Source organism: Etheostoma spectabile, chromosome 5, assembly GCF_008692095.1.
Source record: "Etheostoma spectabile isolate EspeVRDwgs_2016 chromosome 5, UIUC_Espe_1.0, whole genome shotgun sequence".
NCBI classification, from domain to species: domain Eukaryota; kingdom Metazoa; phylum Chordata; class Actinopteri; order Perciformes; family Percidae; genus Etheostoma; species Etheostoma spectabile.
This window is the reverse complement of record NC_045737.1, coordinates 22,590,862-22,610,095: the sequence shown is the minus strand read 5'-3', so window position 1 is coordinate 22,610,095 and position 19,234 is coordinate 22,590,862. Positions and strand designations below refer to the sequence as shown.

The 19,234-nt window shown below is 42.1% G+C and overlaps 1 protein-coding gene across 1 annotated transcript in view; it reads left to right on the top strand.

Annotated features, from left to right (window-relative positions):
* Window positions 1-19,234, top strand: part of si:ch73-138n13.1 (calponin homology domain-containing protein DDB_G0272472) — a 29,470-nt gene that overhangs the window by 7,785 nt on the left and 2,451 nt on the right. Inside the window, exons 5-7 of the mRNA XM_032516821.1 lie at window positions 503-3,277; window positions 4,103-4,228; window positions 17,194-17,309. Coding sequence (XP_032372712.1) covers window positions 503-3,277; window positions 4,103-4,228; window positions 17,194-17,309 — 3,017 coding nt within the window. The remainder of the gene's footprint in view (window positions 1-502; window positions 3,278-4,102; window positions 4,229-17,193; window positions 17,310-19,234) is intronic.

The window sequence follows — 19,234 nt, the reverse complement described above, 5'->3', positions numbered from 1 at the left end:
TCTCTCTCTCTCTCCCCTTTTATGTCTAAGCTGTCCTGTCACAAATGACGGCCTAAATTGCAGCCAAATGAATTGTCACTGCCATAGATTTACAAAGCCGTGAAACCTAAGACAGCCGGCACATTAAAAAATCTTGGTTATGAAAAACTTAGTGAGGAGATCACTGGGAAAAGGTCAACACAGAGAGGCTTTGACTACCACCTCTGCACCACACCCACTGTTATGAGGCCAACATAGAACAAGGGGATAACGTTTCTATGCCCACAGTTGTTCTCTCAATCATTTTAACTTCTTTGAGGGCTATGTTTTATCTTGTTATGTTGTCAGATTTGTCTTTTAACATTTTTAATCCTCTCAGATCATTCCACTTTTTTGTGTGACATAGTGCTCAAATGGTGAAAGTTTGAGAGAGAAAAAGCATGATTGTTCAATTAATAAATGGACAATAAATGGCAAGCTTGCTGTTATTACTTCATCTCAGTATATTTCTGAATTTTCTTAGATTGAAGAGTCAGCTATCACCCCCAGTGACCAGAGGACATTTGTGGACTTGAAAGACTCCCAAGAGCAGCTCAAAAAGGCTTCAACGCCTGAAGGACCAGAGTCGGGACAAGCGTTTGGCGCCGTATTCAAGCAAAGTAGTCCCAGTAGTGACTTACAGACAGTGAGAGCCTCGTTGTTTGAAAATGTCGTGGAGAAGCACAGCGTGCTTATGGTGGAGGAGGGCAAGCCTGCAAACACAGCTAATGATTTGCTCAGCAGCCAGTCATTTAAAAGAGGAAAAGGTGAGGATGATGGAGCTCTGGTCACTGCCACCTACAAAGAGTCTGTATCTCCATCATTCTCTCTGCAGGTTTTACATGCCTTTGACACTGTGCAGGGTGTGGAAGAGAACAGGGCAGTGAGTGAGGACATCCCATCAGCGCAGTGGGAGGATAAGGCCATGACGCTACGCTCCAGGCGCTCAGAAGGGAGCAGGCCGGAGGCAGAGAAGACAGGTTCAGCATCATGTGAACCAGCTTTGGCTGTAATGCCACCACAGCAGCCTCGATATTTGAGAATCGGAGCTTTGCCCAAGTGGACCACTGCAAGTCTCAAGCAAGAGGAAAGTGTGGAGAAAGGGATGCTAAAGGGATCGCAAAGGGAAGGACAAGTGGCTTTGGATCAAGACAAAGACAGGCAGAGAGAGGCAGATCAGGAGGAAGTGGCTGCAGCTCCTAAACGTTTGAAAATGCTGCAGATAGAAGAGCAGCAGAAACCCAGGGCAACCTACTTTGCTCTGACTGGACAAATGCAGGAGCCAGTTTCTCCGTTCGATGCAGGAGGAAACATAGGGGACATGGCTGGGCCCTTTGATGATTGTCCTGTGATGTCGGCAGTGGTCAGCTCTCAAGGGAAAGTTCTTTCAATGAGGAGGAATCCATCATTAGATAAAGCTTTCGGGAAAAACTCTCAAGATCAAGTTGAGGAGTGGATGATGAGGAGCCACATGTCACACAGGGAGATCAGGTCAGCGTTGGACGGACAAACGACAGAGGAATTGATGGAAGTTGAAAAGAAAAGAGAACTTCAAAAGGAGACGGAAAGACACATGGCAAGAATGAAAGAGCTTGAGAGGGAAAAACAACGGCAGCTGGAAATTGAGAAAGAGGCACATTTAGAGTTTGTACGAATGAAGGAGAGGGAGATGCAAAGAGAATTTGAACGGCAAAGACAGAAAGCCTTCGAGAAGGAGAAACAGGATTTTGAGGAGAAACAACGTGCGCTGGAAAGGCAGAAACAGTTGGAGCTCGAACAGAAACAGCAACTACAAGAATTGGAGAGAGCCAGACTTAGAGAACTGGAAAAAGAGAGGCAACGACAACTCGAGAAAGAAAAACGCAGAGAATTGGAGAGGCAGAGAAGAGAGAGGCTGCAAGAGCAGGAAAAGGAGAGACATCGGGAACAGGAGAGGCAAAGACAAAGGGAGGAAGAGAGGCAGAGAGAGCTGGACAAGGAACGACAGCTGCTGGAAATCCAGAAGGAGAAACGGAAAATGGAGGAGCTGGAGAGAGTTAAAGAGCTGGAGACACTGCAGCTCTTAGAGTTTCAAAAACAGAAGCAAAAAGAGAAGGAGAAGCAGCAGCTCCTGGAGCTTGAGAAGCAAAGACTTAAAGAGAAGAAGGAGAGAGAGGAGGCAGAAAAACTCCTACAGATGGCATTAGAACAGGAAATGCTAAGAATGAAAGAGCTTGATAAAGAAAGGGAAAGACAAAGGGAGATGGAGAAGGAGCACCAGAAAGAGATTGAGAGGGAAAAGCAGAGAGAACTTGTGAGACAGAGAAAACTAGACACTGAGAGACAAGAGTTAGAAAACCAAAGGCTGAGACAACAAGAACTGGAGAAGGACTGGCAGAGGAAGGAGGAGATGGAGAGAATAAAAGAGATGGAGAGAAGACAGTTCTTGGAGTTGGAGAAGCAAAAGCAGGCAGAGAGGGACAGACTGCAAATGTTGGAGCTTGAGAAACGCAGACTAAGGGAGAGGATGGAAAAGGAGGAGGCAGATAAAATGAGACAGATAGCCAAACAGCAAGAAGCAGAGCGGCAGCGACTAAAAGAGAAAGAGGAAAGGCAAAAGAAAGAGGAACAGGAGAGGGTGAAGTTGGAGTCCTCATCCCTCAGGCCTAAAGTGTTGGATCTGGACTCTGTGCTCAGAAATGAGCCTTTTTCCAGGGCTACCTCCCAGCGCAGTGACCCAGCAACTCGATGGAAGGAACCGTCGAGAGCAGAAGAGTTATACAAACCCGCCATCCTTGACATAGACTCCTTCACATCTCAAGCTCAGCTCTCCCCCAGTAAAGACTTGCTTCCTGTTTCTAGTATTCTGGGTGTAGACAGTGGGTTTGGAGCTAGAGTACAGCCTACACCTGATGTAGATGTTAGCTGGAAGGTGCCACTACAGGCCTCAGTAGGCTTCACAAGCCCAGTGTGGACAACGTCTCCTCAGGACCCTTGGGAGCTGCGACTTGTTGAGATGTCTGTGGACAAACCTATGGTCGAACCCAGAAAACATAGCAGCAAACTTACCCCGGAGCAGCTCCTCCTCAGGCATGGAGACCGGCTCCTTGCTCCACAGAGACACATGGCCCCTCTACCCGGCCCAGAAGCCAAAAGTGGAGGCTCTCCAGGTGGGGTCTCCAGTAGCACTCCTGCAGAGCAGATATGGCTACCCAGAGAGCCACAGCCTCAGGACAGCAGGGGAGAGGTCCAGAACCCCAGGAGATCACAGGGATCTCAGGTAAATTAGAGATATACATGAAATACTATCAGAGGCACAAATTAGTAGTTAACGTGGAAAATGTTTTCATTTTGTACAAATGTTAGTATGTTCAAATCAAATACAATAATTTTCTATGTTGTACAAGATGATGTTATTATAATATAGGTGATATTGTAAAACACTGTATTATTGCAAAACAATCCCCTATGTATGGATAAAAAATAATCCACTTAGACTTCTTCAGACAGCAGCTCGTATTAGCTGTATTACTTGTTTTTATGGGAATCTTGAAGCACATTCATTTTGTAGATGCCTGAGATAGAAGTGTAAAAAAAGTGGCAAAGGGCTGAACTGCCAGAAAGCAATTCAGAGATAAAATAATCATTAGACAAGCTAGACAAAAATAATGGTAAAAAACAAATCACTGAAACAGTTCAGTTCCTACTAAACTGGTTTGACCAACCTGTGTCACATCAGGTGAGTAGTAAAATTTAAAACACAAAAGGGGCTGTTGCCTTTTCTCTTCTATTGAAATAACGGAATCTTCTGGCTTTGCATGTCCGCCGGCTACCAAATGTTTTAATTTTTACATTTTGCATAACAGTTTAAAAATATAACTTACACATGTACACTTTGTACTGTATAAGTCGTAGATTTTATTATACAAATGTGTTGGAAGTAGTAATATTTTTTTGTAAAGCAAGGCAATGTGTGTGCGTGCGTGTGTGTGAGCCACGGCACCTGAGATAAAAAAGTCAGAAAGTTTTAATATAGTTTCTGAATGGTTCAAGCAATTATCACGTAGCATATGAATAGCTCTCACTGTCTGTCTGTCTGTGTTAGGAGTTGAGCAGGATGCGCTCTCGCAGTGTGTCCCGGCGTTCAGCTCCTTTGAGCAGTGCCGTGGAGGGAAGCCTTTCCAGGATAAGGAGTCGCAGCGCCCACAGAGAGCAGAACCAAAACAGCTGGGTGAGTCAGGCTGCCGCCCGGCCTCTGCACCTGTAACCTGCAACTGGTTTCGAGGAAAGATGTAACTCATTGAGATGAGAAACTTCTGTCTGAGGCTTTGCTTTAGTTTGATGGTTGGCTGTGTACCCATTATTTTAATCAGTATTATATTTATTTTGGTTTCTCACACGGCTCTGTGGAGACGGGGAGGAAAGTCTGTGTGCACTTGAGTTAGTATTATGTCTGTCTTTGAGAAAGTATGTGTGTGCTCCTGTGCATTAAAGACAGACGGCAGGTAGAAGGTAGAGGAATGCAGTTAGTTGACTGAGCGTTTATGGCTGAATGCCGCTGTGCTCAGTTAGTAAATAGTTGGTGACTAATGTTGATGGCACGGTTATCTAGACTCACCTCCACCCATCCAGTGTCACGGAAGTGGCGGCCACACACTTTCTCAGGCCTTGTAATTCAGGACTGGATTTGTCACATGGTTAATGAGTACATGCTCTCACTGCTCATTTAGGAACCTGTCAGCATGGCTCAGGGAAAGCTGTCAGGTGAAATGGTCTACAATGATCATGGGCCCTGTAGCCAGGCAGACACCTAATAGTTGTATGTGGCTGTAGTCGTCTGTGCTGAATGGTCATACCTGTTATTTCAAAACCTTTTAACTTATAGTACACATCTGTACATTTTAAAACGGGGGGAACGCAAATGTGTCTACATATTTGCAACGACACACGTTACATGCACAGATATATCATCTACGTTCAAGCATGTAAAGTGTTTATTAATATGCAGGGTGGGGTTCAGTTGTTTTTTTGTCATAGAGACTGTAATTGTAGGGCCAGGTTAAAGGCCTACACTATGAACCCAGAAGATCAGTTTATTGTCTCATAATTACACACTGCGTGATAGGAGCTCAGATAAAGTTGCCATGAGTTTAAGCTCCCTAGCACCATCTAATGGTGATGTGAAGGTTTGTTAGTGTCGCTCTTCCTGGCATCAGTGCTTGTGTTCTTTGTATGGAAATAAGCTGAGAGACAGTCATCTGCTATGCTTTTAGGCTGACGGCAGTAGAGCCCACAATATTTTTAGTTTAATCCGGCACAAAATGTTCCAGAGAGTGCTACATGTTGCTACATCCTTGCAAATGTTTGAGCTGCACATGATAGGATACCCGCTGTAATAGATAATCTGGCCAATAATGCAATGATATTATAAAACAAAAATAATCCACACAACTGGGTTGCATGACACTGCATGACCAGCTCCTCACATTTGTTTATAATGTGAGATTTCACCCTTTATGAAACATAAGTAGCCATGGTCCAGTTTGCCCTGCCAATAAACTGCAGCAACAGTGTGACTACACATATTTTAAATACAGGCATTTGTGATTCAAATATCTGTCCCCTGTGTTGCTGCTGAATTTGACCATGACACTGTGTAAAGTGTTGAAAATAAAAAAATAAATCACATATAGAGCTACAACTAACAATTTTATTTTTCTCTTCAGAAATTACATGTTACTGGTTTACTCATCTGCAAAATGTCACACAATACTGAAAAAGGCCTGTCACAATTTCCTATATTCTTAGGTGTCTTCTTTACATAGCTTTTTTTGCGTGTGTTTTGTCCACAACCCAAAGATATTTAGTTTATTATCACATGTAAAGCAACAACTCCCCACAAACGAGAAGGTGGAACGAGGGAATGTTTGACCCTTTTGTGTGGAGAGACTAACAATAAATCAATTGTCAAGATTCATTTTCTGTTGATCGATTAATCCATCAATTGTTTGATCTCTGTAGCGGTACTTCTACGATAGTAGCAGGTACTTAACATAACTCAACAAAAATAGACAGAGCAAAATCCCAGAAAATATGTTTTATAAAACAGGTTGAGAATTTGGCTAACAAATTTACAGAAAATCCATCAGTGGTAGCAGATATGGGATAATTCCCTACATTGTAATTACTGGTGGAGGCAGACTCCGATGTGATGATAGTTATGGGGTGACATCATTAGCTTGCGATGGAGGGTCTGAGGCTGGTGAGTGGGGCAGAGCAGAGATGGGCACTGGGCTGAGAGCTGTGTTGTACATGTGGTCATGCTGTCTGACTCCACATTTCCTCTGGGTAAGTGGTCACTCAATTCCCTTATTACAGATTTTTCTCTGTAAGATGCATACAGTACATACAGTATGCAGTTATCATATACGGTACATAGTCTATATCCTTGACGTTCCACTTCTGGGATTGATCTCGTGCAGCAGGAAATTTCGCCGGATGCATGTATTTTTTGTTTCCTTCTGCTTTCTTTGTGTTAAAATTTTAAGTTCGGTGGATTTATGAAGACTGTTGCTGACTTCTCTTCAGATCGCTGCATGTTATGTTGAGACAGAAAGCTAGACTATCTGTCCAATCTGAGTTTTCTCTTGCATGACTATTTTGCAGCGGCTCTGTGCGAAGTTTAGCAATGCCCATGACAATTCTGATTGGTTTAAGAAATGCCATTAAACCAGAGCACGTTTTCCTTCCATCCGCGAATGCTATGTGGAGTAGCCAGACCCTCCTTCAGAATGCTTTGGAGGAGGGTCTTGTAAAGCGAGACTACCATGTACAGTACAGTATGCTGTATGTACTTTAGCTGCATCCTATTGTATCTCCTTTGTGTGTTGTTAGCTGGTTGAGTTTGTGGCTGGGGCTGCGCACAGATCGATGATGTCAGCAGACGAGGGGAAGTGATGAGCATCGATGACTCACTTCCCAGACGTTTAGTATTAGGAGGAATATTAGGGGAAATTGGGAGTTGTCATAAGATGATGGAACATTTATAATTTACCCACCACAATCTTAGGCCCAACCCCAAAGTCCGGACTCACAGACTTTGGTGCGCATTCTCACGAATTTTGTATGTTGGTTGTCCCAATGTCAAATTTCAAAGAGCGTGAGGGTTTGAGTACACGTTTACAGAGACCTTTTCTGGGAGTCTGCATCGATGCAGACTTCACCAAAGGGAATTGCCCAAAGTTCAAAGCGTTGTGATGTTTACTGCAGAGACCATAGGGAAATCATGAAATTACAAAGGTAAACAGCCCGACACTCACTATGACCACGGAACGGACTAGCTTGGGACATTTTTTTTGGAATCAGCCAGCCATATCCTGTGCCTTGGCCGTGGGGAAAGCAACAAACTTAAAATGAAAATTCCCCAACTGGCATGTGTCAGCAACATCTTTTGTTTCTTAAACGTTGCCAAGGTAACGTGATCTTGTGAAGTGGTGTCCCAATCCCATTTATACCTATCTGAGCCCATGTGGCCTCACACACGCACTCACTTAACACCTGAGATCAATTAAGTTTGTGAGTCTTTAGTCCTTAGTCCTCACTTTGGGATTGGGCCTTTGTGTTCTGTTGGAAATTGAGAACCTCATAGCTGACTTGCATTTAGCACAGCACTTCAAAGAGAAGTTAACAAGATTTACCTGTAGGGGGCATATGTGGACAGGGATTCAGCTTTTCTAAGGGCCCTCTGTCCCAGTTTGCTCAAGGTTAGCTCTCTAAAGTGTGTCTTCAGTCGCCTGCTGTGGCTTTATTCAGGGTTCCCGTTCACTGGCTACATATAACAGAGACCTGTGTAAGTTGGAAGTCAGGAAGTGTTTTGCATGAGTGTGACTCTAAGTGAGATTTAAACAAACAATCTCTTGACTGTTGTGATTCTTGCGTTTTGGCTACACTGTGCTGACAAAGTGTTTAATGTGTGTACAATCTCAGTTCACTGGAGGAGCCACACCTGTCTTTTCACTCTTCTCTCATGCATGTCCAATCTATCTATTTATAGTTTCCTCTTTAACGTGATTGTGCACTTGTGCCCATTCCTATCTGGCTGCATCACATCTCATACTCTGTTATCCCCACTTTCCCTCTAGCTATCTCGTTCTGTTTTTTAAAGGAGGGGCTGTGGAATAGTAACACCATATGCCAACAATTTCTATGTCTCATCTTCTACTGTACATTTGTTTCCACTGCCTCTCCCTTCTGGCTGTGACAATTCACTGTCTTGCCCTGCAACTGAATCAGGCTGGAGCGATAGAGCACCGTAGAACATATATCACCCTCCTCTCTCTCCCTCCCGCTCTGTATCAGAGACCTCCCATTCTCTCTCTCTCTCTCTCTCTCTCTCTCCCCGACTGTGTTCCACACTCCCTCTCTCCACCCAGTTTCTCCTTGACGGTGAGTCCTATAGCACTAAGTACAGAGAGCAGCACTGCTGACGCATATTATCCTACCTGCCCGTACCTGCAGAAATAGGCGACGAGAGAAACATTTTCTCTCTGTTCCCCGTTTCTCCTGTGGACGTGACTTCCCCACCACAGTGCTCCCTCCTGTTTCCTCTGTTTGGCACTACGTTAGTTGCCCTCTGGTTTTTCTTATGGAATACGAATGACAACAGCAGCTTTTCTTTTTCCACCAGCTGTCCTGCACCATTTCTCCTCGCAGCTTTTTGCCAGAGGGTAGCACGGTATCGGGCACCATGAAAATGTGTTCTCGTTGGATGGATGGATGGATGGATTTTTTATAACTTTTAACCCCGAGCCCTGTTTCAGAGGAAACACATCATCGACAGCTCTGGGACAGCTTGGAGTCAGGTCGGCTGTAATTGAGGCTCGGAACAGGACAGAGACGCAAAGGTGTCACAGAGAATTGTTAAAAAATAAATACATTTTCATACTCAGTATATTTAGCACAGTGGACCTATGTGACAGATATAGATAACTGAATGTTATGCCAAACATAAACAGTATGATGAGGATGTGATTCTATTATTATTGTCCCTTCTGTAGTTTGTACTTTGTGTGCTTAAATCCAGAAAAACATGGCTGAGAAACCTGTTGGTAGATAGCGCAGCGGTTTTTCTGGCTGTTTCAGAGTAGTGTCATGCACAACTAATGGTAAATGCTGGCCTTCCATAACCCTTTACGTGTCCACTTGTGTGCCATATCATAGATAGCGTATCCCTTGTGTGTCGAAATAGGCATTAGAAAGCTTCACAAATCCGTTTAGGCCGACGGGCTGGAGCCTTGAGGGTGATGAGTTGAAACAGAGTCAAGACGGCTCCAGTGGGACTGCACTGCAGAAAGGACATTTAGAAGTGAAACTGAAGAGAGGCTCAGTGCGTGCCGGTCAGGGACTAACTGACCGTGCTGCAGTGCTGTAAGTGGCAGACGCCATCAACATCACCAACATTGGACTGGCTGAGCTGTGTTGTTCTCTCTGTCGCCTTACTCACTGCTGCTGTATTGACCCGGCAACACACACCAGTGAATACCTACGACACTGTCCCTGGACTGCCTGCCACCTCTCCAGTATAACTAGACTCTAATGACACCCTACTGCCGTGATAACAAGGGCCACAGCTCAGTTCACAGACTCTATTCTGACGCACCAGGCCTAGCCAGTAGTGGGTTGTGATGGAGTACCTGGGGGACAAGCTGTCAGTGGCCCACTCTCAGATGTCAGGATGGGTGGGAAATGTCCGTCGCTCCCTTCACGGGGCGCTCAGCTTTTTATCTGGGGAGAGGGGCGACCGGGGAGATGACGGGACTGGGGACTTCAAGAGAACCAACTCGCTGCGCTCCCTGGCCTCCAGAAGCAGGGAGTCCATCCGCAGGTTCTCGCTGCGGAGCCAGCAACGTCTGTCCTTGCGCAGGCGCACCGCACCTAACACCCCCACTGCTGTAAGACAGACAACACACACATTTTCAAAGTACAAATACACACCAGGGGAGCACCAGTACCACATTTCACCACTGATACCAATCACAAAGTATTTGCCAGGCACCAATGTGATTCATTACTTCAACGATATGCTCGTCATCAGCAGTATTACTTTAACATCTGTTAAAGTTGAATATAGCACAAGTGGAATTCAAGTCATTTTTTGCAGCAATGTCCATGGGGTTCTGTAATGTCACCGTGGTAACAGCTGCTCCATCGTCAACTATTTGGTCTCTAGCCAAACATGTCAATTACTTATCCAGCTGCCTCCCTGATCTCGTCTTTCTCTTTCTATGCTTTTAGCACTTCTCCATCTTTTATATTGCCCTTGGCTTGGCACAATGTAAACCATTCTTTGTCATTCTATCTTTGTTTAGCAAAGCTGCTGTTACACTGGTTCTTCAGGTCATTCTGTCGTCTGCCATTTCTGTTTTTAGTGATAATATTAGGCACAAGGGTTTACAAAAAGCAGAAAAGTAGTCTTAGGGAAGTTATACTATAGTAGTACTGCCTCAAATGTAGTAGTATTACCTAAAAAACTAAACTTCTGACATCTAACCAGCTTTGTGCTCAGTAAAAGAACAGACTTAGAAATCCATGTAGGGATAGGATACATTGCAGTGAAGTTGTTCCTATCTTAAGGCTAGGCCTGTTTGTTTTTTACCACCGTCCAACACCTTATGAGTCACAACTCCAAAAGATAAGAAGTGTTTTTATGACGTCTGTGTGGCTGTTGGCTGTCCTGGCATGTTTTGAAATTAATCACCAACTGTGGTTGTGGTCTCTATAAAGTAGGCTTTGGATAGCTTTGACTGTCATTATAACAGATAGTGGGAAAAGTTGAGGTGTGTATGACAGTTGATTAATGGTTTAGTCTTAGTCTTTACCATGCAGTGACAGCAAAACTAGAAATTTAGCCAATAGAGTCAGTATCCAGTCAACCAGTGTTCTTTGCCATTCTTAATATTTTGAATGCTTTTTCATCTTGGGTGTTTCTTGTTCCCTTAACAAATCTTGCTGTGAACAGTTGAAATAGCTCTCCATGATAGTTTCCCATATGGCCATACATGAAGTCAGGTTTAAAGTCTCTAAAGTTTAGTACTGTTTTGCTTTGTATTTTTTATAAAAAGCTGCTGTTGTAGTGTGGGCGTGCATGTGTTGTGGCTCTTTTCTATGGTGCGTTTTTTTTTGGGGGGGCTCTTTATGCTGGACTGGTTAGCCACCCTTGCTCTAAACCGTTAGTACTCTGACATGGCATGTGTGTCGTATCAGATGTTGTGTTGATATACACTGCCAGCTTGTCATGCCGACCACGCTTTAAAATGACCTGCGTGGTGTCTTGAGTGGTGGATACAAGCAGTAAGCGTATGGAAACCATCAGTTAAAGGAAGTCAGCAGGTATTAAAAGCTTATAAAATTACATTTAAACAAATCTGTTAAATCATACATGCAAAAAGCATGTTAAGTTCAACTTTATTATCCCACCAAGAGAACCTAAAATACATAAAACACATAAACATGCTCAAACAGGTTAACATTTTTGCCTGTAATTTAGTATTATTGGACTTTAAATTAATGAATACAAATCTTTTGGATTTGCACACAACAAAGAGCATTGTCAAGCTAAACCAATCAGAGCTATTTGTTTTATTTTTGGACCACAGTGAACTGTATGTAATGAAAATGTACAGTATGTTGAAAAAAAAAAAAAAAAACTTATGTCAGGGTAACTGTGTAAACGTATTATATACATTATATTATAACTATGTATGGACATTTAACTGCAGTGTATTGCTGCTTTGTATCTTCAAATCATCTTTGGGGCCAGCTAATAGCCCTGTATGTGTGAGATGGACTACAGATTGGAGATCTAGACGTTGTAGACACAAAAATTGTCATATTGGCAACAACCAGAAAACAAAAACCAGGCGGAAAGAAAAGAGTAATCCTTTAAGTCAAGACCAGTGGTCTCTGAGTGAAATTTTTAAGCCAAGTCAGGTCTTTACATTCTTTCCCTCTGTTCTTACCAGACGCTTTGTGCAGCATTGAGCCCTGAGTCTGTATGAACCAATGAATGAATGAAAATGAAAGAATAACACCGTACTGCTGGGTTTCCCAGCAGAGTTTGTCTTAATGTAACCCCTTTGGCCCATTTGCCGTGCAACTAGAATGCCCATTTGTTGAGACAAGTTTAGTTCTCATGCGAGCAGTTTTTGAATATCTGTAGGATATTGATATTGATTACTGATGTGTGCGAGAGTGCACACGGAGCATATTTTCCCACTCCACCCGAGACACATTGATAAGAGGAGAGAATGGGGAGTGGTGGCATACAACAAAAGTATTGTTGTGGTTGAAAGTATTTTCATGGCTGTTAATGGTCTCAGTATTTGAGATGGTCATGTCAGATCCCGTTTACAATAACTTGGGTAAGCTTATACCACGATCATGAGCCAGGTTGCACCTTGCAAGACTGTCTGTTAGGTGCTCTCTCTACAAAAGAGCCCTTCCCTTTTCCAAGGTACACCAATGCACTTACTGACTTTCCATTTTAACTGAGCAATCCACAGACCACTGTTTCTCCATCCTGTGTGAGTGTGTTGTTCGAGCTATGTGTGGCACCCGGCGATTAGTGTGTTATCAAGTAGTAGTTTCAAAGGCCTCGTTTCCAGCCCCTTCCCTCCTCAGATTGTCAGTCAGCCCTATTTAGTGATTAGCCCTTTCTCTCCTTCATCCTTCCATTCATCCGCTCTTTGTTATGTTGTTTTCCCCCGACACACCCTTCCTGTCTCAGGCAAGCAGGCTATTGCTAATGTTATTAAGGAAAAGCCTTCCTACTGACAGCTATAAATCATTGCTACTGGACCTGTTGGTTCAGTAGGCCTCCTTACTGAGAACCATATTCTTCATACATGTGGTTGATAGCACCTGTGAGTATCCATTCAGCAGAGCACTTGAATAATCTCAGTGCTTAAGAGTTTTTTGTTGTTATTGTTTGGCCAATAAACCTGTCTAACCATGTATTGTCTGTAGATAAATGCAGACTGCACCAAAAGAGTCCAATTGAGTGCTGAGGTTGTTAAAAGTCCCTGTTTTACTGAATAATAAATGGTATGAGATTATGAAAGAGCCACTGGAAAGGCTTTACAACTTGTGCTTTGAGAAGTCTGCCATAAGCCTTTTCTTTTAGCTGTTGTGTGTTATGGCGACTCTTTTCAACATGTTACAGCAAAGATAATGTTTGTCCTCTATGCGGATTGGGGAGGGTGTGTTCTGGGTGTGTTTGGGTTGAGTAATACACTCGCACACAGGATAGTATCTTTTTATCACCAGAATTTTAAGAGAGTTATGGTTTTAAGATTCTTTCTTTTTAGCATTTTGACAACAGTGATGTAAGTGTACAGCGCCAGGTAGAAGAGAGAGGGATGACATAGCACCGAGGTCTCCAGCTGGAACTGAGAGAGAAGTTTAAAACTTTCATACCTGGGCTCACCTGCTCAATTTCTGCATTAAATAGGCATGATTGTCAGAAAAATACATAAATGGTATGTGGCAGCTCTCCCAACTCTGCTGCCAGAAAGGTATCATACACTATCTGTGTTTGCTTTCATGTATTGCTATGCACATTTTGAAGTATGCATTGAAAAGGCTGGATGGAAACGACAAAATTAGATAAAACTTCCTCAATTCAAGGGTATATGATTTTTTTTTTATTTATTTTTTTCACTCACTTGAGCTGTTTATTTTGCCTTTGCCAAAAAAGCGTTGATGTGCTTGATGGGATATGAAAACTCCTTTTGCCGAATAAATTCTGACGAAGCGAACCTTTAACTCACATGTCTGATCAGCTGTTTACGCTGTCGGCGTCTTCTCAGATATTCCCCCTAACGCGTCTTATGTTTTTGGACAGCATAAAACAAGGCCAATGATAGCTGACATTAGGGCTGGGCGATAGGGAGAAAATATGATATCACAATATTCTCTACCAAATACTTCAATATCAATATTGCGGCGATATTCTAGGGTTGGAGTCGGGGGCCATACCGAACGCCGAAAATTTCTGAAGCCCCTTTCTTCTACACCACAAATTTCAAACTCTATTCCACAAAGGGCCAGGCTGGAAAATAAGAATCACATCCAGGTGGTGACATGTTTAGGTTATTCACATGCTTTTATTTCATCATAAAAGTAGTGCTGTCAAACAATTAAAATATTTAATCGCATTAATTTCATAGTTAACTCTCAAGTAATCACAATTTTTTATCTATTCTAAATGTCCCTTGATTTCTTTTTGTCCCATTATTTTTTTTTCTTCTCATTTTAATGATTTAATCAACATGAAAAAGTAGATCGGCTTGCTTTGTGCTAATGTTTTTTTATTGAAAACAACATTGGCATATAGCCTACTGTACAATTTCACACTAATATTCTCACTTGGAGCAGTCATTCACACTTGGAACAAATAATCTCTCACACAATGTAACAATTTCAATTCAAAAAAAAAGGGTGAAAAAAATACTTTGAGTGGGAGGAGAATTGGCATCAGCTGTGTGCTTGGCCATCAAGTGGTATTTCAGACTGGACGTGCTGCGATGATGGCTCAGTTCTTGTCTTGTCAATGGAACCTTTTTGCAACTTTTAAAAAGTAAACTTTCAATTCAGAATCTTATTGGGATCCATTTTGGCCACATCCACTCAAAACGTAATGTTGATACTCTTTGGCCGGCTCGCAAGCTAAAACAAGTGTGTGCGGCGTGCCTGTTTTGTTTTTGGTCTAGCTAGATCCGGTGTGGTGTTGTAGTTTTTCTAACCTTACTAGATGTTGCAACATGTGAAAAAAAAACTACGTTTGCTAGGCCAAAAAGAACATTAATGTTGCGATAAAAAATTGACGCCGTTAAAATGGGCTTGTGTTAACGGCGTTAATAACGTGTTTAACTGACAGCACTACGTAAACGTCAAGCATCTTTTATCGTATTATTGCGTGTCTCGTATAATCTTCTCACTTGCAGCTTGATCGACATAAAGACTCCAAAAAGTCCGCTAAAAAAATAACATAGCCATCGAAGAAAGAAGACAAATAAAACAAAAACTTGGGAGAAAAAAACGTGGCAAAAAGTTTGTAAAAAAGCTACAAAAACTACTTGGGCTAAAGTCTAGTGTGTACCTAAATTGACATGCTGGCCGCATCAAATCTGCGAGGGGCCAGAGTTGGCTTGCGGGCCTTGAGTTTGACACGTGTTCTAGACCTTTCCGACATCAGCATTGAGGGAGCTGCTCCAGGCAATTTCTTTCCAAAACTGATAATCCAACAAGCTAATCCACTCCCCACAGCAATTGGCCACGTGTGTGGAGGTGAGAAGGTTGCCAGTGTTTGAACTTCTCCTCACAACAATGTCTGCCACTTTTTGTATGTACAGCCATGAGCAACACTATGAATGTCTTTCAGGAGAGACTGTCAGCGGAGACTGTCGGTTAGACTGTGGCCGCTTGGAACTGCTATAAACATGTTTTCCTCTCCGACATGTCGTAAGATCTTGTTCTTTTCAAGGGTACCCTGCCCCCAGACGATCCAATAATACATTAATTTAAAGCATACCAGTCCTTTTAAGCATGTAAGTTACCCACAATACATTTACATTTAATTCTGAGCCACAATCCATTATACATATCATTAATGAAAGGGTCATCAAGGCTGCTGCTGTTTGATCCGCACCCATGCAATATATGTTATTGATCTATTGCTTTTGTTAATACTGTAATGAATAAATCACACATTAATGTTTCTATAGTTCAGACTTCCTATCATACATCTCGCTTTTGCCTAATCTTTGAGAAAGACCTACTCGTCTAGCTAAATTAGCATTTAATTTACCCCGACATAACTAGATAAGTGGAGTGTATGTGCTAAGTGTTTTTGCACGTTCAACCTACAGTCTGATTGTTGTTGTCTGTGGAAGCAGGACTCTGAATTGTGTGTATTCAAGGGTAAGTGGTGTGACCCTGTGATGTCAACGTAAAAAGTGTGAGTGCTATAAATCCTTGAAGAGGATGAACTTGAGAACAAGTGCTTCCTTTGATGCAGGGAGCGGTGTTGAAGGCCTTTCTCACTGTTCTCTGTTTTCTATTTTTCGTCAGGAAAGGCTTAGCTGATGAATGACCCGCTGTTCTTTTTTCGTCCACTCTCTTCAGCTGTCCCATGCTCCCACAATCCAAAATAAATCACTCTCACACTACCACAAACATTTCTATACCATTGTCTCTCTTGCGCTATTTTTTTTTTTTTAGTACTCTTGTATGTCTGCTCTCACATACACAAAGAAAACAAGGAAGAATGAGAACTCTGATCCACTGTCACCGCTCACATAAACATCACTAGTAAACTGCTCTCCGAGTCTATGAACCTGGGCAATTACAGAGCCAGGTGTATCACATTTCTATGTCTACCCCTCAGGCAACATCTGAGGACAGAATCATTTTCTATTGTTTTTTTTTTTCTTCTCCTATATAGGCCAGGGTTATCAGTTCATGTGCAGTTCTGTGAGCCCTGTATGCTTTTGAGACAGTATGTCCTCTGTAACAGCCTCATTAAAAGAGGCATGGTTCAGTAGACAGCAAACACACACTCACCCACCCATCCATCTTGTTTTTTTTTTTTGTCCCCACTCTGGTTCTGTCTCCATTAACTCATTCCTTCACCTTTTCATTACTGTGCCACGGCTGGCTGCTCAAGCTCGACATGATGCAGCTCCATTAGCGACACTGTTAGCTCTTCAGCAGCACTGACACGTTATTATGGATCCCACGTAACTTCTAGGTAAGTCCCGCCCTACAGAGCAGCTTGATTGGTTGGGGTTAGGAATTGACCTCAAGTGGTTAAGGTTAGGATAGCCGATTGGTCAGGGGATAGGACCTGGACATATCGGGTTACATTACCTCGCGTAAGCATGGACACCTGACCAGTAGTGTGTGAATGCTATTGAAGGGCGGGTCTTGCCTAGAAGTTGCGTGGGTTCCATAATAACGCAGCATCGATATATTAAACATTTGAATATATCTTTATCATTTATTTCACAGTTCAAGGTGTTGATTTGTTAACTGTTTACTGTTAAAAATCCTGGAATCATCATTGTCTCAAGCTGAATTATACAACTCACTTGATTCCTCCTCATTCATTAATGATTGTTCTCCACCTGTTGCTTCCAGGAGCAGCAAAAACAAAGTGTCGGTGGTGAAGAGGAGGAGAAGGACTCGGGAACACCGGTCCATGACACTGATAGCCAGTATGGGACATGGGAGACAGGACTGCGCACCGATGACAGGTAAAGCTGCTGTTGTCATGCCTTTTTTTTTATTTGTGTTCAGTGTGTTAACAAGTAAACAAGTCAATGTTCTACTCTAACATAATTGTCCACTGCATTGCAATAAAAGAAATCCAAATACCACTAGGGTAAGCACCGTAGGTAACAGTTGAAAAGTGATATAAATATCTAAGTTAAAAAAGAAAAACTGGTTAACTGGACTTTATTGGAACCTGACTGAAGGTGTCCCTAAGATTCTACTGGATTTGAAATTCCTAGGAATCATTTGTTTAAATATGTTCAAATAAAGAGTTTTGTTCAGTCCAAGAACCAATCAGATCAACCTATTGAAGAACTGGTAACACCCAATCCCCATGCTAAAGAGACAATCTCAAAAGTATACAGTAAATTGCTTAAGTCATCAAGAGAGTCCTCACACTATAAGAGAATGGCCCGGATTGAAGATTTTCAGACAGTCATTACAGAACTAGAATGGGAAAAGGCATGTTATCAAGCACAGACTATGACTATTAGACTTAGACTTCTTTTTATTAATCCTTTTGGGATGACTCCCGCAAGGAAATTGAAATTTCCAACATCCATTTTTAACAAGAATAATACAGTATAGAGAGAAAAAGAGGAAGACAGTATAAAGATAACAGTAATAACGTAATGTTGTAGTAATAATAATAACAATAATAACAATAATCATTTTAAAAAAAACCTTTGGCTATTAAAAAAAAAGGGAGGGGGAGGGGGACACAGTTTGTCCAGTGTTCTTTTCTCCACCCATAAGAAAGAGACATCTTGGCTTTCAAACGAGTAAAGTGGCAGTTGGTCAAGGCCACACCCCCAGGAAAGCTCATTGTGGGACTGGCTCTAGTGGCTGTAATTCTGCACTAAGGCTGAATTTTGAGAAAGAGACTTCAGATATGGTATTAGGGGACCACTAAGGTCTATATAAAAGCATCCAAAGAGCACCATGTCATGGGACCTTTAATAGTAGATTGCGGTTAATTTAATATAACTGGCTCATGAGAACATATATATAACTTCCAAAACACTCCATAAGTTTAACTCTAACATTTGGGACACTTGTATGACAAAGAAAGGAACTTTGTTTCATTGCATCTGGAACATATTCAAGAATTTTGGAATGACACAATTGAGATATTTTCCCACTTATCACGGAGGCATTATTCCTTAGGACATATAAAAACAAACTGGTCAACCTCTGCTAACTACACGCAAAATGTCTTATTGCCAGACAGTGGAAAAGTGTTTGTTGTCCATCTGTAACCCTATGGCACCCTAAATCTTCTGCCTGATGGCAGCACCTCATACGCCTGAAAGAGAGGATGTAGCCCTTCACCACAAATTGCTTGTCATTTCCTCACCACCCTGAATTCGCAGATTGTGATAATTGAAAACACCACTGTTATTTTATCTTTTAATAATTCAAAAAAATCCCCCAGGAAAAAAGACTAAATCCAACCTTGAATGAATCCATACCACAGCAAGCCATTGTTGTAGCAGGATAAATAAGAATTGATATTTTCGTAGCTACGGGGCTATTGTTGATCATGATAAGAATTTAAAACCACTCCAGCACTACACTACCCTGTACCACAGATTGCTCTTCTGTGTCACTTATGTCTCAGTCACTGAACTCCTGTGGTCAGAAAATAATATCACAACATTAACCAAACACCAATGAGAATGGAAAATCCTTCTATTAAAATTTGTAAAAACAAAAAAAAAAGGTTAAATTGTAGTCTACTACGTATATTTATATAAATCGCTTGTGTTTAGACTTGCAGTTTGTTTTTAGGTGCGTCAGCTAAATCATAATCAATCAAAAGGAAAGATATGACTCACACTCTATTTGATTCCAAGTGAAGTGTTACAGCAACCACACAGTTGTTTTCAGAGTTGTTTCCTAACAC